Raw genomic sequence first — 19,644 nt, 5'->3', positions numbered from 1 at the left:
CTCTCTCTAATTCTCTCTTTCTTTCTCTCTCTCTCGGAGGACCTGAGCCCTAGGACCGTGCCCCAGGACTACCTGACATGATGACTCCTTGCTGTCCCCAGTCCACCTGACTGTGCTGCTGCTCCAGTTTCAACTGTTCTGCCTTATTATTATTCGACCATGTTGGTCATTTATGAACATTTGAACATCTTGGTCATGTTCTGTTATAATCTCTACCCGGCACAGCCAGAAGAGGACTGGCCACCCCACATAGCCTGGTTCCTCTCTAGGTTTCTTCCTAGGTTTTGGCCTTTCTAGGGAGTTTTTCCTAGCCACCGTGCTTTTACACCTGCATTGTTTGCTGTTTGGGGTTTTAGGCTGGGTTTCTGTACAGCACTTTGAGATATCAGCTGATGGACAAAGGGCTATATAAATAAATTTGATTTGATGATTTGATTTGATGATTTGGCTGGAAAAATGGCTGTGTTTTTCTGTGAGTTGGTGGTGAACTAACATAATCGTTTGTGGTGCTTTCGCCGTAAAGCCTATTTGAAATCGGACACTGTGGTGGGATTAACAACAAGATTACCTTTAAAACGGTATAAGATACATGTATGTTTGAGGAATTTTAATTGTGTTGTTTTGAATTTGGCGCCCTGCACTTTCACTGGCTGTTGTCATATCGATCCCGTTAACGGGATTGCAGCCATTAACTAGTCTAGCAAAGCACTTCATGGTGACAGGAGTGAGTGCTACGGGGCGGTAGGGATTTATCTTTGCCTTCTTGGGTACAGGAACAATGGTAGTCATCTTGAAGTATGTGGGGACAACAGACTGGGATAGTGAGTGATTGAATATGTCTGTAAACACACCAGCCAGCTGGTCTGCGCATCCTCTGAGGACGTGGCTAGGGATGCTGTCTGGGCTAGCAGCCTTGCGAGGGTTAACACGTTTATATGTTTTACTCACGTCGACCACGGAGAAGGGGAGCGCAGTCTTTGTTAGTGAGCCGCGATGGTGGCACTGTATTATCCTCAAAGCGGGCAAAGAAGGTGTTTAGTTTGTCTGGAAGCGTGACGTCGGTGTCCGTGACGTGACTTTTCTTTCTGTAGTGATTTCCTGTAGACCCTGCCACATCCGTCTCGTGTCTGAGCCGTTGAATTGCGACTCCACCTTGTCCCTGTACTGGGATTTCGCTTGTTTGATTGCCTTGCTGAAGGAATAACTACACTGTTTGTAATTCAGCCATATATCCAGAACTCTTTCCATGGGTTAATGTGGTGGATCGCGCTTTCAGTTTTGTGCGAATGCTGCCATCCAGCCATTGGATTTAGGTTAAAAGTGTGTGTGTGTGTTTTATAGGGCGACGTACCTGGTCTTCACCACATCTAGAGGGTGCATCAACAGAATCTCCACCAGACCTGAAGAGAAACGAAAGTAGAACTCATCACAATATTGCTCTCCATTTACCTGAATGTGCACACTGTCAACCTGACAGTGATTTGTTTGGCAAACGGAGGGCTTCTTTGCTGGCGAACATCGTAAAAAGTAAGAGACACAATGATGAACCAAACTACGAACGGCAACCGATTTCTGTCACATTTTTCACTTCATCATTACCCAGTCAGCCAGCCAACCTCCGTACCACCCAATAATCATTGGTACCACCCCACAGACCAAACACAGTGGGTTAGAGACACATGAATCATCACACCACTCATATCTTTTACCGCCAGGGTGTGGTAAGCCTTCTCGGTAGTGCACCCCCCCCAAACAGGCGCTAAGGGACTATATAATCCTACTGTGATTGTGATAGTACCAGGCTAGTGACGATGGGCTCAAGTCACCAAACATCCGTGGGTTGTTGGATCATCAATGTAGAGCCTGTTGATCAGTGAGGGCCTCGTGGTCCCAGTCCAACACGCATACTTATCTCAGCACCCAGAGCCAAATGGTAATATTCTGTCTGTGAACGAGACACACACAGTATAACGAAGTACATCTGTGTTTAAAAAAAACAAAACAACCCATTGCACTCCAACACTGGAGACATTCCACCTCAATCAGCCATTATAAAGTCAGATTCGTCATTCTCACTGCATTTCTCGCTCTTAAGTCTGCTATTGTGTTGAATGGTTTCCCCTCGCAGATTCCCTCGGTGTGTACACAGCTGCTCTGCAACACGGTTTCATTCTAATTAAGCTCCATTAAATATATTGTCTATAAACAACAGAGTGTCTCCTTGGGGTTTTTCCAGGAAGCCAATTATCACGAGAGAGAAATACCACAGAGAAAGAACATCTTAATATGGGCACTAGCTATGCGTTGGTAGAACTGTCTAGGGAGGTCAGAGCCTCCCGTCGTTGATATGAATTCAAACTGGAAAAAAGGTCATTATCGGTTACTACCGTAAACATTTGACCTTAATAATCCTCTAGTCACATGAATGGATCTTACCCTCAGTCCCAGACATTTTGCCAAAGATTGGTGTTACTATGAGCCACTGGATCTCCTCTCCTCCAGGTAACCTGATGACGTAACGCTCAAACACTCCAAACCCCAACCTGTCTGTCTGTCTGCACACTAAGCCTTTTCAAACCCCAACCTGTCTGCCTGCACACTAAGCCTTTTCAAACCCCAACCTGTCTGCCTGCACACTAAGCCTTTTCAAACCCCAACCTGTCTGTCTGCACACTAAGCCTTTTCAAATCCCAACCTGTCTGTCTGCACACTAAGCCTTTTCAAACCCCAACCTGTAGGACTGTCTGCACACTAAGCCTTTTCAAACCCCAACCTGTAGGACTGTCTGCACACTAAGCCTTTTCAAACCCCAACCTGTCTGTCTGCACACTAAGCCTTTTCAAACCCCAACCTGTCTGTCTGCACACTAAGCCTTTTCAAACCCCAACCTGTCTGTTTGCACACTAAGGCTTTTCAAACCCCAACCGGTCTGCCTGCACACTAAGCCTTTTCAAACCCCAACCTGTCTGTCTGCACACTAAGCCTTTTCAAACCCCAACCTGTCTGTCTGCACACTAAGCCTTTTCAAACCCCAACCTGTCTGTCTGCACACTAAGCCTTTTCAAACCCCAACCTGTCTGTCTGCACACTAAGTATTTTGAAACCCCAACCTGTCTGTCTGCACACTAAGCCTTTTCAAACCCCAACCTGTCTGTCTGCACACTAAGCCTTTTCAAACCCCAACCTGTCTGTCTGCACACTAAGCCTTTTCAAACCCCAACCTGTCTGTCTGCACACTAAGCCTTTTCAAACCCCAACCTGTCTGTCTGCACACTAAGCCTTTTCAAACCCCAACCTGTCTGTCTGCACACTAAGCCTTTTCAAACCCCAACCTGTCTGTCTGCACACTAAGCCTTTTCAAACCCCAACCTGTCTGTCTGCACACTAAGCCTTTTCAAACCCCAACCTGTCTGTCTGCACACTAAGCCTTTTCAAACCCCAACCTGTCTGTCTGCACACTAAGTATTTTGAAACCCCAACCTGTCTGTCTGCACACTAAGCCTTTTCAAACCCCAACCTGTCTGTCTGCACACTAAGCCTTTTCAAACCCCAACCTGTCTGTCTGCACACTAAGCCTTTTCAAACCCCAACCTGTCTGTCTGCACACTAAGCCTTTTCAAACCCCAACCTGTCTGTCTGCACACTAAGCCTTTTCAAACCCCAACCTGTCTGTCTGCACACTAAGCCTTTTCAAACCCCAACCTGTCTGTCTGCACACTAAGCCTTTTCAAACCCCAACCTGTCTGTCTGCACACTAAGCCTTTTCAATCCCCAACCTGTCTGTCTGCACACTAAGCCTTTTCAAACTCCAACCTGTATGTCTGTCTGCACACTAAGCCTTTTCAAACCCCAACCTGTATGTCTGTCTGCACACTAAGCCTTTTCAAACCCCAACCTGTCTGCCTGCACACTAAGCCTTTTCAAACCCCAACCTGTCTGCACACTAAGCCTTTTCAAACCCCAACCTGTCTGCACACTAAGCCTTTTCAAATCCCAACCTGTCTGTCTGCACACTAAGCCTTTTCAATCCCCAACCTGTCTGTCTGCCTGCACACTAAGCCTTTTCAAACCCCAACCTGTCTGTCTGCCTGCACACTAAGCCTTTTCAAACAGAGGACTGCTGGGAAAGAACAAGACGTTCTTCTATTCCTACACACACACACACACACACAGCATTAGGATCCACATTAGAGGAAACCAAACAGAGAAATGAACGAACAAAACAACAACGCAATAGGTTCCTCCATGTCTCCACACACCCGGTCCGAACAAGTCCACGCCTAGACTGCATCCCAAATGCCACCCTATTCCCTACCTAGTGCACTATTTTGATCAGAGCCCAAGGGAATAAGGTGTCATTTGGAACGCATCCCAAGTCAGACACACAACAACATTAGGAGAAGGTTTATCGTTAATTCATCATTGACTGCCCGTGTAGCTCAGGGGGACTGGAGCAGACTGGAGATCACATTCTCATGGACTAAGCTAAGGCATGTTTTCTCTCTCATAGTTTCAGTTCTGGAAAATAGAGAAAACAGAGCTGAGTGAGAGAGACAGAGACAGAGGGACACAGGGAGAAGTAGTGTTCCTATATGCATGAGGCCAACAACGGTCTCAGAGTGAAGGCCTCCACTAAACTTGTATGTTCCCAACGGAAGCAGATTAAAATAGATTTTGGCCTTTGATATGGTCTTACTTACGGTGCCATTTCTCTGGGACAGCAACAGCAGTGAGTTACTGGCCATATCATTTAGGACATCAGCCATTCATGGTCAATGGTTACGGCACATTGACTCCCAAGAGAAGACTCTAATTGCTACAGAGACGCACCGCAGAGTAGGCCTGACTACTATAAACTGTAGGCTGTCTATCTGATGTGGGTTAGCTGTGTGTAGTGATCGGACTACTCAGCTCGATGCGACGCCTGAGACGCAAGGTGATAACCGGGACAAAAAAAGACCGACAACGAGCCTGACAGAACGCTAACAACTCCAACCTCAACCAAACGAGATCCTATGTAGAACTCGTCTGGTTACCAGTCTGGTGAGAGTTCATTCCACTCCTTGCCACTCCTGTCCAACTAAACACGACACAGAGCACAAGGGAGTGGCATGTTAGTTGAACAGACTGGTGCCCGGACTACAGTAGAACATTCCTTGAGCACCACCTCAACACTACATACCAGCACTGATCAGTCCGTGTTTCGTTTAATTTCCTCCTGCGGTTGTTCCTCTCCACGGCTGATGAGTGTGAGGGTGGTGTGAACGTGGAGGGAAGAACGGTAGAAGTGTGTGTGGGGTACCCTGGAGTGTGTGAGGGGTCTCGGTGCTGAACGCTGGCCCGATTAAACAGTAGCACGTGCTGACAGCTGAAAGGAAACCCCCATGACGCACTGGTGCCGTGTGGAGCAGGAGGGCCTTCACTCGTCTTCTTCAGAGAGTTTGGTTGAATTGTGGGAAGAGCAACAACAGGGACAGACTGATGATATCAGGCAGCTATGTGTCGAATGAGGAGCTGAAACAACAACTGGACGTTAAGGTTTTCCTGTGTGGTGCTGGCAATGCCAGGGCTGCAGGTTCAATTCCCCCAGCGATCACATACACATACTAAAATGTACGCACATACTGTAGATGAGGAGAACTTGTCCCTTTGGATAAAAGCATGATATTGTCTTGGGTTGGCATGTCTCCTCATCTTTCTGTGAGAACAGCAGAGAGCTCCTACCGCTGGTGTAGAATAGTTGTACTGAAATAACACCACAGTGACCTGCCATCTGGTTGGGTTTTCTAGCTCTGCTCCACTACACTGGGTCAAATGTTGGTGGATCCCATTATTTACCATTTATTTTGTCTCCGGTGTCAAAATGGCACTGACAGGTCCTGTCAACCAGGGCTCCAGCGCCTGCACAAGCACCCCCCCCCCCCCCCCACCAGCTTTATTTTTATGAACTTTCAGGAGAGGAAAAATATGTATTTTCCCCCTAACCCCTAAAACCTCAACCCAAACATTAAGTTTACAAATAGCATTTGAACAATTTCAGGACATAAACTGTTCTAAAAAGTTGACACGTACTGTACTACCTCGTTAGGACATTTGGGTGAATTGTTATGACATTGAGGTCCTGATAAGGAAGGAAAAAACATGTAGACGCACACACCGAGAGAGAGCGGCAGCTCTGCCTGGAACACAGCCACGTTACACAATCAGATACTGTATTGATACTCTACTTCACCAAAACCGTCTCTGTGTTAAATATCAGTGTTACTTGACCAACAACAAAAAAAAAAAAACTTAGTGGCTATGATTTCAAAAAACAACACAGATTTCACGGGGGAAAAAAATCGTGCTTTTTTTTGATCGAATGGCGATTTCTATCGCCAGCTGTTTCCATCGTGTGCCAGTGTTTAACACGCTTGGAATTTTGGCTACGGGCAGGACTCAGTAGTCAGAGTCAGAGGGACTCTGGATTGTAGGCCTGTGCTAAAGAACGGTCCAATAGAATAGAATAGAATAGATCGGCCTACTTTAAATAACCATAGGGTAGACCATAGAAACACATTATTAGAACGCATTCTATTTGTCCAGGGTAGAATACCAGGCTAGAGGCACCCACTGTGTCCTATAGCTTTAACAAGCACCGACACGGGCAGCCCGTCGCTTCAACATTCCACCTAGTCTGATAACTTTTCTTACAGGAAAAAAAAAGTTGATCATACATCACGCAGATGAGATACTGATCCGAGTTGGTTTTGGCTCAGGGAGCCACGCAGTTCGCTCCCACGCAGAAGTGAGAAAGGAAAACAGCGCTGTGCCAGGGAGCGATTGCTCAACGTGACCGCACAGGTGTCATCAATCACAGAGACGGACAGGAGTCACAATTCCTAGTAGCCAGAGAGAAAAGGAATTTGGAATTCCCCTGTGAAAGTGACACGCACTGTGTGCATTAGGCTCTAAAAAAACTTGATTAATTCCTAGATGATTCGTCTCTATTAATTATTCGATATCATATTTGATACGGCCTTACCTACGGTGCCATTTCTCCGGGACAGCAACGGCAGTGAGTTACTGGCCATATCATTTAGGACATCAGCCATACATGGCCTACGGTTACGGCACATCGACTCCCAAGAGAAGACTCTAAATTGCTACAGAGACGCACTCCCAGGCCCTTTTTAGTTCAGCTCTCTGATACGATATGCCCCGACGAACCCTTCAGTTGAACCCGTAGCTGACGGCTGAATGTGACTGTGTTTCACAAACGCATCAGAGTCACAATGCAAAACAAACACAGCGCCAACACTCCTCCATTTGTCACCGAAGTGGAACAAAGCAGATAATCCATCAACACGCAGAGACGACATTCAGGTTCCATTACTGTCAGGACGGAAAGAACCGGTTGAAGAGTGAAGTATGGATGCACCGGTCCCAGCCAGAACTGGACTACTGTTCCCGGATTAGTCCCTGCAGTACCGAGGTACACTAAAGATTCAGGGGCACACGAAGGAGCAAGTATACAAGTACTTTTGACCCGTCAATGAAGAAAATGGAAGTATGTTTGTGCGACAAACTTTTATAAACTTAACACATGATTTAACATGAATGTCTCAATGAATAAACGCAACGGACGCTTCTATTCACAGCTACTTACAGTAGTACATACGTATATTTTGGTATGGGTGAATGGTTTGTAACAAGCCGGCTCAACACCTACACAGCATAGCCTCCAAGCACATACTGTACATTAGGCATGTAGATGAATGAGTCGGTCCGAATGGGAGATGGAGAATATAATTCAACGTAAAACATAAAACAATTTAGGGGACACCTAAATTCACACGCGACTGTATCGGGGCTGGACCAATAAACTACAACGCATTACTTATAGCAGCAGGCCAACACTTTAACGCTGAAATGGTGCCTTGAGAGAATCAACTCTGTTCTTACAGAAAACAGCAGACTCGCCCATTCGAATGTAATCCTATTAAAGTGAAATTGGGAATTTAAACCATTTTCAAACCAAAGTGGGCACAGACCAACCCATTAAACACATTCTATATCCCAAATGGCATCCTAATCCCTATATAGCGTACTACTTTTACATAAAATATTTTTAAAAAAACAGGGCCCAATAGGGTTTGGCCAAAAAGTAGTGCACTACATAGGGAAGAGGGTGCCATTTGGGACGCGACAATAATCACCTCATTTGGGCTAGAGGGGAGGAGGAAATATGGCAGAAACATTGGACTTTCACGAGTAAAGTACACATACACTGGCGGATATTAAAATGCAATTAAAGGCTTTAAGCAGAGGAAAGAAAGTTAATTAATGCAGAAACAGGCGGCCATTAATATCAGTGATTTATGATTCCTCATTTCAGAGCTCCTCTCATGTCAGGGAGTCTAGGTATGCGTCCCAAGTGAACCTACCCTGAGAACAGAATGATAAAGCCTGCGTCCTATGTATCATTTATCATTCTGTTCCCAGAGTATTTGAGGAAGAGAGAGGAAATAAGAAGTAGAACCAGTTGGGGAAATAAACCTTCAACCCCCTTAAACAAATACGGACGTTAAGGTCCTGATTATGAAGGAATTTACATATATATAAAGAAAGAGAGTTTGTCTAATGGTTTATTCAGGACCATCTGGGAATGGAAAGAGCTACAGCCCCAAAAACACCACACATACAGAGAGAGAGAGCTATAATGAATAGGAGAGATATAGACACAGAGAGAGAGAGGGGGAGAGATGGAGAGGGAACCTGGCTCCCTGTAGAGGAAAGGCTGTGTAACCACTGCACAACAGCAGAACCTGAGACGGAGCTGCATTTCCTGACAAAATGTCACAAATACAAAACAATTAGAGAGTGTCATTCCTCCAAATTTGTGAAACCCTTATTCAAGGTTTCAAAGACCTCTCTGGTGAGGATAGAATACCCGTCCTGTTGGGGGAGGACGCAGAGAGCTGTGGGTTGGCAGCGCACTACATTGCTGCCTGCCATAAGTTGAGGGACAGTGTCTGACAGACCAATCAACCTGCACATGTCCTCTACTGTATGCTTATTGTTATTGTTGAATGTATGGTTATTTTGACACTTGGTTATTGTTGTTACTGTTGTCCCGTTGACAATTTTGATTCTTATTATTTTCATATTGTAAATATCCAAAGTAAGTTTTGGCAACAAGTACATTGTTATGTCATGCCAATAAAGCAAATTGAATTAAGAGATGGAGAGAGAGAGACAGACAGAGAGAAAGAGAAGGAGAGAGACAGAGACAGAGAGAGAGACAGAGAGAGAGACAGACAGAGAGAAGGAGAGAGACAGAGACAGACAGAGAGAGGCAGAGAGAGAGACAGAGACAGAGAGATTGAGACAGAGAGAGACAGGCAGAGAGAGAGAGACAGAGACAGAGAGACCGAGACAGACAGAGAGAGACAGAGAGAGAGAGAGAGACAGAGAGACAGAGAGAGACAGAGAGAGAGCGACAGAGACAGAGAGAGAGACAGAGACAGACAGAGAGAAGGAGAGAGACAGAGACAGACAGAGAGACAGAGAGAGAGGCAGAGAGAGAGACAGAGACAGAGAGAGAGCGACAGAGACAGAGAGACGGAGAGAGAGACATACTTTTATTGTTTATTTCACTTTTGTATATTATCTACCTCACTTGCTTTGGCAATGTTAACACATGTTTCCCATGCCAATAAAGCCCCTTGAATTGAATTGAGAGAGAGAGAGACAGAGAGAGATTATAATTACAACGCATATTTATGCTCATTTATTTTCCCTTTTGTACTTTAAACATTTGTACATTGTTATACTGTATATATACATAATACGATATTTGTAATGTCTTTATTCTTTTGGAACCTCTGCAACGTTTACTGTTAATTTTTATTGTTGATTTCACCTTTGTATATAATCTACCTCACTTGCTTTGGCAATGTTAACATATGTTTCCCATGCCAATAAAGCCCCTTGAATTGAATGGAGAGTCAGACAGAGAGACAGAGAGAGAGAGAGACAGAGGTAGAAAAAGAGAAGAACACATGGAGGATACAGCTATTAATGACTAAAATGCCCCCCCAATCACGCTTCCTGTCAGCGTAACATCTCTCCCAGTTAACCACACACACACACAAGTCAACTCTCTGAACAGTCTCTAATTCTGCTCAAAGGGCGCTTACAAAAACAAGCGGGGCCTTCTCCAATGACAGCAGGGGATTTTATTGAGGGCCCCTGTCGAGAGCTGAACCTGCGCTGCATCTGCTCCTACACTGCGAACACACAGGCATTCCTGGTGCCTTGACGGGCCCTGACTACTCTGTGTGTGTGTGTGTGTGTGTGTGTGTGTGTGTTATTACTGCTGGCTGCTACTGGTTCTGCTACTTCATCTGTTATCACCTCTTGTCAGTCTCTCTGTGGACTGGGAGTAGAGTGGTGTCAACTATCACTGGGAGGGAGGGAGGGAGGGAGGGAGGGAGGGGGAGAGAGAGAGAGAGAGAGAGAGAGGGAGTGAGGGAGGGAGGGAGGGAGGGTGAGGCAGAGCTTCTCTTGTTTCTCAGGTCAACGGCTATGAATCAGATGAGCTGAGAGGGAGGGAGGGAGGTGGGAAGCAGGAGGGACAATAAGACGGGAAGATGATTCATCCTCCCCCTCTCCGCTATCTGGGAAGCTCCTCTTCAATTCCTCGTTAACCAAGACAGAACCTAGCATCCCGTCCAAGAGACAGAGATCGGCCTCCTACTTCCATCTATCATGTCCATTCGAGCACACCATACTATGCCAGTTACCAGTTACGTGAAACACAAGACCAAACGGGAACGTGTATCAATCAAAACGGAAGTGCGCTACGAGTGCATGACACGTTTCTCACCGGCCCCTGGTAATTGAACCACGGAGAGAGACAGAATGTCAGGGAGAATGACAGGTAAGACCAGTCATGAATATGACGACAGATGAAAACGACCCGACAAAATGAGGAATATGACAGCTGGCGACACGTGGCGAACTGTCCCTGTCGCCGAGAGGTCTTGTGATCCTTACTGAGCGACACCGTGGCGAACTGTCCCTGTCGCCGAGAGGTCTTGTGATCCTTACTGAGCGACACCGTGGCGAACTGTCCCTGTCGCCGAGAGGTCTTGTGAACCTTACTGAGCGACACCGTGGCGAACTGTCCCTGTCGCCGAGAGGTCTTGTGAACCTTACTGAGCGACACCGTGGCGAACTGTCCCTGTCGCCGAGAGGTCTTGTGAACCTTACTGAGCGACACCGTGGCGAACTGTCCCTGTCGCCGAGAGGTCTTGTGATCCTTACTGAGCGACACCGTGGCGAACTGTCCCTGTCGCCGAGAGGTCTTGTGAACCTTACTGAGCGACACCGTGGCGAACTGTCCCTGTCGCCGAGAGGTCTTGTGAACCTTACTGAGCGACACCGTGGCGAACTGTCCCTGTCGCCGAGAGGTCTTGTGAACCTTACTGAGCGACACCGTGGCGAACTGTCCCTGTCGCCGAGAGGTCTTGTGAACCTTACTGAGCGACACCGTGGCGAACTGTCCCTGTCGCCGAGAGGTCTTGTGAACCTTACTGAGCGACACCGTGGCGAACTGTCCCTGTCGCCGAGAGGTCTTGTGATCCTTACTGAGCGACACTTACTGAGGTGCCACCGTCACCGAGGTGAGAGGACACACTGTCGCGGGGGGTTAGATTGTCTCTGCCATTGGAGCGTACGCAGGATGGCCTAGCGTTCGGAGCTCGTCCATCAGGATGCAAATGAGGGGCGCCTCTGCCAACCGGCCCGCACGGAGGCAGGCGAGAAGAGCAGGAGAAAAGGAGGATGATAACCTAAATGCAAAACCCCTGTTGTAACTGATGTTTGACAGGAAGTCCTCCGTGCCCAACCCCCCGGGCTTGTCCTATTCACCAGCACAACCTTTAAACAAATGACCTCCAACTACACCTGTCAGGATGCTTTATGATAAATGTCATCCGCTGTTCCGTGTATTCTAACAAAGGGGGTTTCTAGAGAAAGAGAGAACGGGGGGAGATGGATGGAGGGAGTGATCCCCAGCACATTTACACTCACTTTCTCTCCCAGCAGGCCCGAGGCAATCTATCAACTCCTCCTTTCAAACTGCCATAAATGTCCTCGAAACATTCGTTTTCACTAACATTTTCTACTGTCTACAAAGCACACACACACACTACTATTCAAGCTTTTGAACAATATTATATACCGGTATCCCACTGACACTAGACCAGGGGTGGCAACTTGGATGTGGGTGGGGGACACAAAAAAACGGAACTCATGGTGAGGGGCTGCAGAGGCTCATGGGTCTGCGTACCCACATCCATACCTCCCAGTTCATTTCCTGCAATTCTGCACATTTTCCCATGGGGCATAGAGAACGCTTGACAATTGTATAACTCATTTCATGCAATTTGACACAGGGTGGAGGCAAATGTTTTCCGTTTTTAATATGATAGTAGATGATCAATGGGCCCCCCACCCCGGTTGGTAATTCGACCATGCATACTACAAGTTTTGACGAGACTAACTTACCAGTCTAAAAACAATTGAGCTGACATGGGCTAATTGAGTGACGGCTGTTGCACAACATCATTTCACAAATTGCACCTTGTGTATTCTACTATTCTAACTCTCAACAGTAAGTTGAGACTCTGACGGATTAAAGGGAAAAAAAACGTATTATTCTTTATTTTTGGTGGTGAAATTGGTCGGCGGGCCTTCAAAAGCGGGGCCGCCAGTTGCCCATCCCTGCACGAGACAACCCTCTTATTAACAGAGAACAATAGAAGAAACCTCAAAACGGTAGACCAACAAGATATGTGAACAAGCCTGTAATTAACCCACACATTTTACATTCATACTTCCATAGAATGTTCTGGAAAAAAACGGTCATTGGTATTTGATAGCGCCCAGCCTTTGAATTTGTATTGTTGCGATATCTTGCTACCGTTGCCATATCTGATGTGCCAGTCCAAATGTCAGCACAAAAGCGTGTGTGTGCCTGCGTGTGTGTGTGTGACAATGATTCCACCTCCCACAGAAGAGGTAGCTGTGTCATTACTGTCACCTAGTGGAGAGAGAGAGGGGGGGGGGGTGAGCAGGTGGGAGATGGCTGGAGGGAGGGAGAGAGGGATGACCAGGGCTACAGGAGACTAAAGGAGGGAGAGATGAGAAACAGAGAGAGAGAGAGTTCTCCTGACTGAAGAGCCAAAGAGAGCATAACCCAGTCCGCATCTCTCAAAACACTCAGTCCATAAAAGCTGATAATGGGTGTGATTACGGGTAGGGTTAGGGTTAGTTAGGGCTGGGGAACAGCACTAAGGGAGGTTCAGTAAGGCAGTAAATCTTTTCATTAGCCGTTAACACTCCGGTCTCTCTTCAGACACGCTGTCCGAGGAGGCCTGCGCTCCGTGTCTCTGGACTGACTGGACACACATACACTAAAACAGACTGCATCATCTTAGCAGCTTGGATAGACTAAGTGGAGAGAGACTTAAACGGCTGGTTGGTTTAAAAAAGGGCGTGCAAAAGACATGCCTATGCAATCAGACCCCCAAAGCCATCCCTGTCAGTTCCCCGGCCAGGGGCCCACTGCAGCCCTAGAACCCACCTGAGGGCCCTACCTGCAGTACATTACAATACAGATCTCAATGGCGGAAAGACCGACAGCAAAGCTACAATATCCAACTGTCTTGCGAGGTAGATACATGCAAATGATGCAGGAGGGCTAGAAACAACGGACATTCCTGACGGATGATAGGATCTCTACGGTCCAGAAAACATCCAAGGAGGGGCTGCTACAGTGAAGCAGCTGACTGGGTGGTCCCTCCCCTCTGTGTTCACGCTACATTCTAGTCATTCAGCACGCACTGTTATCCAGAATGACGTCCCAAAATCAGCGCATTCAACTAAAGAAGGTAAAACATCGTATCGTGATCATTGCAAGTCAAAATCTTCTTCCAGGCGAGGAGTGTTCCTTTCCGCTGGCCTGTTTGGGAGCAGGAATCAGGGTGGGAGAGACGCAGCAAGGCATAAGGTGGTAGTAGTCCTGTAGCTTAGCATTTGCTTCCCCTGACCACTTTAAAAAAAAATTGATCTAGTCACTGGTGCTTCCTGCTTTAATGTTTGCTTGTTAGCAGGAATCAGGAGGATGGAATTATGGTCAGATTTCCAAATGGAGGGCGAGGGTGAGCTTTGTATGCATCTCTGTGTGTGGAGTAAAGGTGGTCCAGAGTTATTTTCGCCCTGGTTGCACATTTAACATGCTGATAGAAATTTGGTAAAACTGATTTAAGTTTCCCTGCATTAAAATCCCCGGCTACGAGGTGCGCCGCCTCTAGGTGAGCATTTTCTTGTTGGCGTATGGCAGAACACAGCTCATTCAATGCTTTTTTAGTGCCAGTCTCTGACTGTGGTGGTATGTAAACAGCTACAAAGAAGATAGATGAAAAATCTCTCGATAGGTAATGTGGTGTGCAGATTATTATGAGAAACTCTACCTCAGGCAGCCAATGGCTCGATACTTCCTTAGATATTGTGAACCAGCTGCATAGGAGGTATGTAGGAGCTGTGTAGTAGGAGGTATAATTTGTTTGTAGGAGGTATAAGATGGTAGAAGGTGGTATAAGGTGGTCCTAGATGGTAGTAGGTGGAAGCAGGAGGTATAAGGTGGTAGTAGGTGGAAGCAGGAAGTATAAGGTGGTAGTAGGTGGAAGCAGGAAGTATAAGGTGGTAGTAGGTGGAAGCAGGAAGTATAAGGTGGCAGTAGGTGGTAGTAGGTGGTAGTAGATGTTATAAGTTGGAAACAGGAGGTAGAAGGAGGTAGAAGTTGGTAGTAGGTGGTATAAGTTGGTATACGGTGGTAGTAGGTAGTATACGGTGGTAGTAGCAGGTATAAGTTGGTATAAGGTGGTAGTAGGTAGTATAAGGTGGTAGTAGGTAGCATAAGTTGGTAGTAGGAGGTATAATGTAGTAGTAGCAGGTATAAGTTGGTATAAGGTGGTAGTAGGTAGTAGTATAAGGTGGTAGTAGGAGGTACAAGTTGGTAGTAGTATAAGGTGGTAGTAGGAGGTACAAGTTGGTAGTAGGAGGTATAAGTTGGTATAAGGTGGTAGTAGGTAGTATAAGGTGGTAGTAGGAGGTACAAGTTGGTAGTAGGAGGTATAAGGTGGAAGCAGGAGGTATAAGGTGGTAGTAGGTGGAAGCAGGAGGTATAAGGTGGCAGTAGGTGGAAGCAGGAAGTATAAGGTGGCAGTAGATGGTAGTGGTGTTATAAGTTGGTAACAGGAGGTAGAAGGAGGTAGAAGGTGGTATAATTTAGTAGTAGCAGGTATAAGTTGGTATAAGGTGGTAGTAGGTAGTATACGGTGGTAGTAGCAGGTATAAGTTGGTATAAGGTGGTAGAAGGTGGTAGTAGGTAGCACAAGTTGGTAGTAGGACGTATAATGTAGTAGTAGCAGGTATAAGTTGGTATAAGGTGGTAGTAGGTAATAGTATAAGGTGGTAGTAGGAGGTATAAGTTGGTAGTAGGTGGTATAATGTAGTAGTAGCAGGTATGAGTTGGTATAAGGTGGTAGTAGGTAGTATACGGTGGTAGTAGCAGGTATAAGTTGGTATAAGGTGGTAGAAGGTGGTAGTAGGTAGCACAAGTTGTAGTAGGAGGTATAATGTAGTAGTAGCAGGTATAAGTTGGTATAAGGTGGTAGTAGGTAGTAGTAGTATAAGGTGGTAGTAGGAGGTATAAGTTGGTTTAAGATGGTAGTAGGTAGTATAAGGTGGTAGTAGGAGGTACAAGTTGGTAGTAGGAGGTATAAGGTGGTAGTAGAAGGTATAATGAGGTAGTTGGAGGCAACTTACACCATCCACTACCTCCTACTACCACCTTGCGGTAAGGTGCTAGTAGGAATTAAAATGTGGTATAAGGTGGTTGGAAGTATAAGGTTGTAGGTGGTAAGAGGAGGTAGAAGGTGGTATAAGGTGGTATAAGGTGGTTGGAGGTATAAGGTTGTAGGTGGTATAAGGTGGTTGGAGGTATGAGGTGGTAGTAGGTGGTATAAGGTGGTTGGAGGTATAAGGTGGTATAAGGTGGTATAAGGTGGTTGGAGGTATAATGTGGTATGAGGTGGTAGAAGGTGGTATAAGGTGGTTGGTGGTAGAAGGTGGTATAAGGTGGTTGGAGGTATAATGTGGTATGAGGTGGTAGAAGGTGGTATAAGGTGGTATGAGGTGGTAGAAGGTGGTATAAGGTGGTTGGAGGTATAATGTGGTATAAGGTGGTAGGAGGTGGTATAATGTGGTATAAGGTGGTAGGAGGTGGTAGTAGGTGGTATAAGGTGGTTGGAGGTATAATGTGGTATAAGGTGGTAGGAGGTGGTAGAAGGTGGTATAAGGTGGTTGGAGGTATAATGTGGTATAAGGTGGTAGGAGGTGGTATAAGGTGGTATAAGGTGGTTGGAGGTATGAGGTGGTAGTAGGTGGAAGTAGGAGGTTGTATTAGGTGGTAGGAGGTGGTAGTAGTAGCAGATATAAGTTGGTAGTCAGAGGTTTAAGGTGGTAGAAGGTGGTATAAGGTGGTTGGAGGTATAAGGTGGTAGTAGGTGGTATAAGGTGGTTGGAGGTATGAGGTTGTAGGTGGTATAAGGTAGTAAGAGGAGGTAGAAGGTGGTATAAGGTGGTATAAGGTGGTTGGAGGTATAAGGTTGTAGGTGGTATAAGGTGGTTGGAGGTATGAGGTGGTAGGAGGTGGTAGAAGGTGGTATAAGGTGGTTGGAGGTATAATGTTGTAGGTGGTATAAGGTGGTTGGAGGTATGAGGTGGTAGTAGGTGGTATAAGGTGGTTGGAGGTATAAGGTGGTAGGAGGTGGTTGGAGGTATGAGGTGGTATAAGGTGGTTGGAGGTATGAGGTTGTAGGTGGTATAAGGTGGTAATAGGAGGTAGAAGGTGGTATAAGGTGATTGGAGGTATACGGTTGTAGGTGGTATAAGGTGGTTGGAGGTATGAGGTGGTAGTAGGTGGTATAAGGTGGTTGGAGGTATAAGGTGGTAGGAGGTGGTAGAAGGTGGTATAAGGTGGTTGGAGGTATAAGGTTGTAGGTGGTATAAGGTGGTTGGAGGTATGAGGTGGTAGTAGGTGGTATAAGGTGGTTGGAGGTATAAGGTGGTAGGAGGTGGTAGAAGGTGGTAGAAGGTGGTATAAGGTGGTTGGAGGTATAATGTGGTATAAGGTGGTAGGAGGTGGTAGAAGGTGGTATAAGGTGGTTGGAGGTGGTAGTAGGTGGAAGTAGGAGGTTGTATTAGGTGGTAGGAGGTGGTAGTAGTAGCAGATATAAGTTGGTAGTCAGAGGTTTAAGGTGGTAGGAGGTGGTAGAAGGTGGTATAAGGTGGTTGGAGGTATGAGGTGGTAGTAGGTGGTATAAGGTGGTTGGAGGTATGAGGTGGTAGTAGGTGGTATAAGGTGGTTGGAGGTATGAGGTTGTAGGTGGTATAAGGTGGTAAGAGGAGGTAGAAGGTGGTATAAGGTGGTATAAGGTGGTTGGAGGTATAAGGTTGTAGGTGGTATAAGGTGGTTGGAGGTATGAGGTGGTTGGAGGTATAAGGTGGTAGGAGGTGGTAGAAGGTGGTATAAGGTGGTTGGAGGTATAAGGTTGTAGGTGGTATAAGGTGGTTGGAGGTATGAGGTGGTAGTAGGTGGTATAAGGTGGTTGGAGGTATAAGGTGGTAGGAGGTGGTAGAAGGTGGTTGGAGGTATGAGGTGGTAGTAGGTGGTATAAGGTGGTTGGAGGTATGAGGTTGTAGGTGGTATAAGGTGGTAAGAGGAGGTAGAAGGTGGTATAAGGTGGTATAAGGTGATTGGAGGTATAAGGTTGTAGGTGGTATAAGGTGGTTGGAGGTATGAGGTGGTAGTAGGTGGTATAAGGTGGTTGGAGGTATAAGGTGGTAGGAGGTGGTAGAAGGTGGTATAAGGTGGTTGGAGGTATAAGGTTGTAGGTGGTATAAGGTGGTTGGAGGTATGAGGTGGTATAAGGTGGTTGGAGGTATAAGGTGGTAGGAGGTGGTAGAAGGTGGTATAAGGTGGTTGGAGGTATAATGTGGTATAAGGTGGTAGGAGGTGGTAGGAGGTGGTAGAAGGTGGTATTAGGTGGTAGGAGGTGGTAGTAGTAGCAGATATAAGTTGGTAGTCGGAGGTTTAAGGTGGTAGTAGGAGATATAATGTGTTAGTAGGAGGTATAAGGTGGTAGTATGAGGTATAATGTGTTAGTAGGAGGTATAATGTGTTAGTAGGCAGTATAAGGTGGTAGTAGGAGGTATAATGTGATAGTAGGAGGTATAATGTGGTAGTAGGAGGTATAAGGAGGTATAATGTGGTAGTAGGAGGTATAATGTGTTAGTAGGAGGTATAATGTGTTAGTAGGAGGTATAATGTGTTAGTAGGCAGTATAAGGTGGTAGTAGGAGGTATAATGTGTTAGAAGGAGGTATTTTATTTTATATTTTTTATTTTACCTTTATTTAACCAGGCAAGTCAGTTAAGAACAAATTCTAGGAACAGTGGGTTAACTGCCTGTTCAGGGGCAGAACGACAGATTTGTACCATGTCAGCTCGGGGGTTTGCAACCTTCCGGTTACTAGTCCAACGCTCTAACCACTAGGCTACCCTGCCGCCCCTGCCGTATAATGTGTTAGAAGGAGGTATAATGTAATAGTAGGAGGTATAATGTGTTAGTAGGAGGTATAATGTGGTAGTAGGAGGTATAATGTGTTAGTAGGAGGTATAATGTGGTAGTAGGAGGTATAATGTGTTAGTAGGAGGTATAATGTGTTAGAAGGAGGTATAATGTGATAGTAGGAGGTATAATGTGTTAGTAGGAGGTATAATGTGTTAGAAGGAGGAATAATGTAATAGTAGGAGGTATAATGTGTTAGTAGGAGGTATAATGTGGTAGTAGGAGGTATAATGTGTTAGTAGGAGGTATAATGTGGTAGTAGGAGGTATAATGTGTTAGTAGGAGGTATAATGTGTTAGTAGGAGGTATGTTAGTAGGAGGTATAATGTGTTAGAAGGAGGTATAATGTGATAGTAGGAGGTATAATGTAATAGTAGGAGGTATAATGTGTTAGAAGGAGGAATAATGTGTTAGTAGGAGGTATAATGTGTTAGAAGGAGGTATAATGTGTTAGTAGGAGGTATAATGTGTTAGAAGGAGGTATAATGTGTTAGTAGGAGGTATAATGTGTTAGAAGGAGGTATAATGTGATAGTAGGAGGTATAATGTAATAGTAGGAGGTATAATGTGATAGTAGGAGGTATAATGTGTTAGTAGGAGGTATAATGTGTTAGAAGGAGGTATAATGTGTTAGTAGGAGGTATAATGTGTTAGAAGGAGGTATAATGTGATAGTAGGAGGTATAATGTAATAGTAGGAGGTATAATGTGATAGTAGGAGGTATAATGTGGTAGTAGGAGGTATAATGTGGTAGTAGGAGGTATAATGTGATAGTAGGAGGTATAATGTGGTAGTAGGAGGTATAATGTGTTAGTAGGAGGTATAATGTGTTAGTAGGAGGTATAATGTGGTAGTAGGAGGTATAATGTGTTAGTAGGAGGTATAATGTGTTAGTAGGA

General features: G+C 45.7%; 1 protein-coding gene across 1 annotated transcript in view; it reads right to left on the bottom strand.

The window, feature by feature from the left end:
- The window catches only part of slc25a21 (solute carrier family 25 member 21), a 173,771-nt gene that overhangs the window by 54,261 nt on the left and 99,866 nt on the right, over positions 1-19,644 (bottom strand). The window contains exon 3 of the mRNA XM_065003342.1: positions 1,352-1,400. Within this exon, the coding sequence (XP_064859414.1) occupies positions 1,352-1,400 (49 nt within the window). The remainder of the gene's footprint in view (positions 1-1,351; positions 1,401-19,644) is intronic.

Source organism: Oncorhynchus nerka, linkage group LG18, assembly GCF_034236695.1.
Source record: "Oncorhynchus nerka isolate Pitt River linkage group LG18, Oner_Uvic_2.0, whole genome shotgun sequence".
Classification (NCBI taxonomy): domain Eukaryota; kingdom Metazoa; phylum Chordata; class Actinopteri; order Salmoniformes; family Salmonidae; genus Oncorhynchus; species Oncorhynchus nerka.
This window is presented reverse-complemented; position numbering and strand designations above follow the sequence as displayed.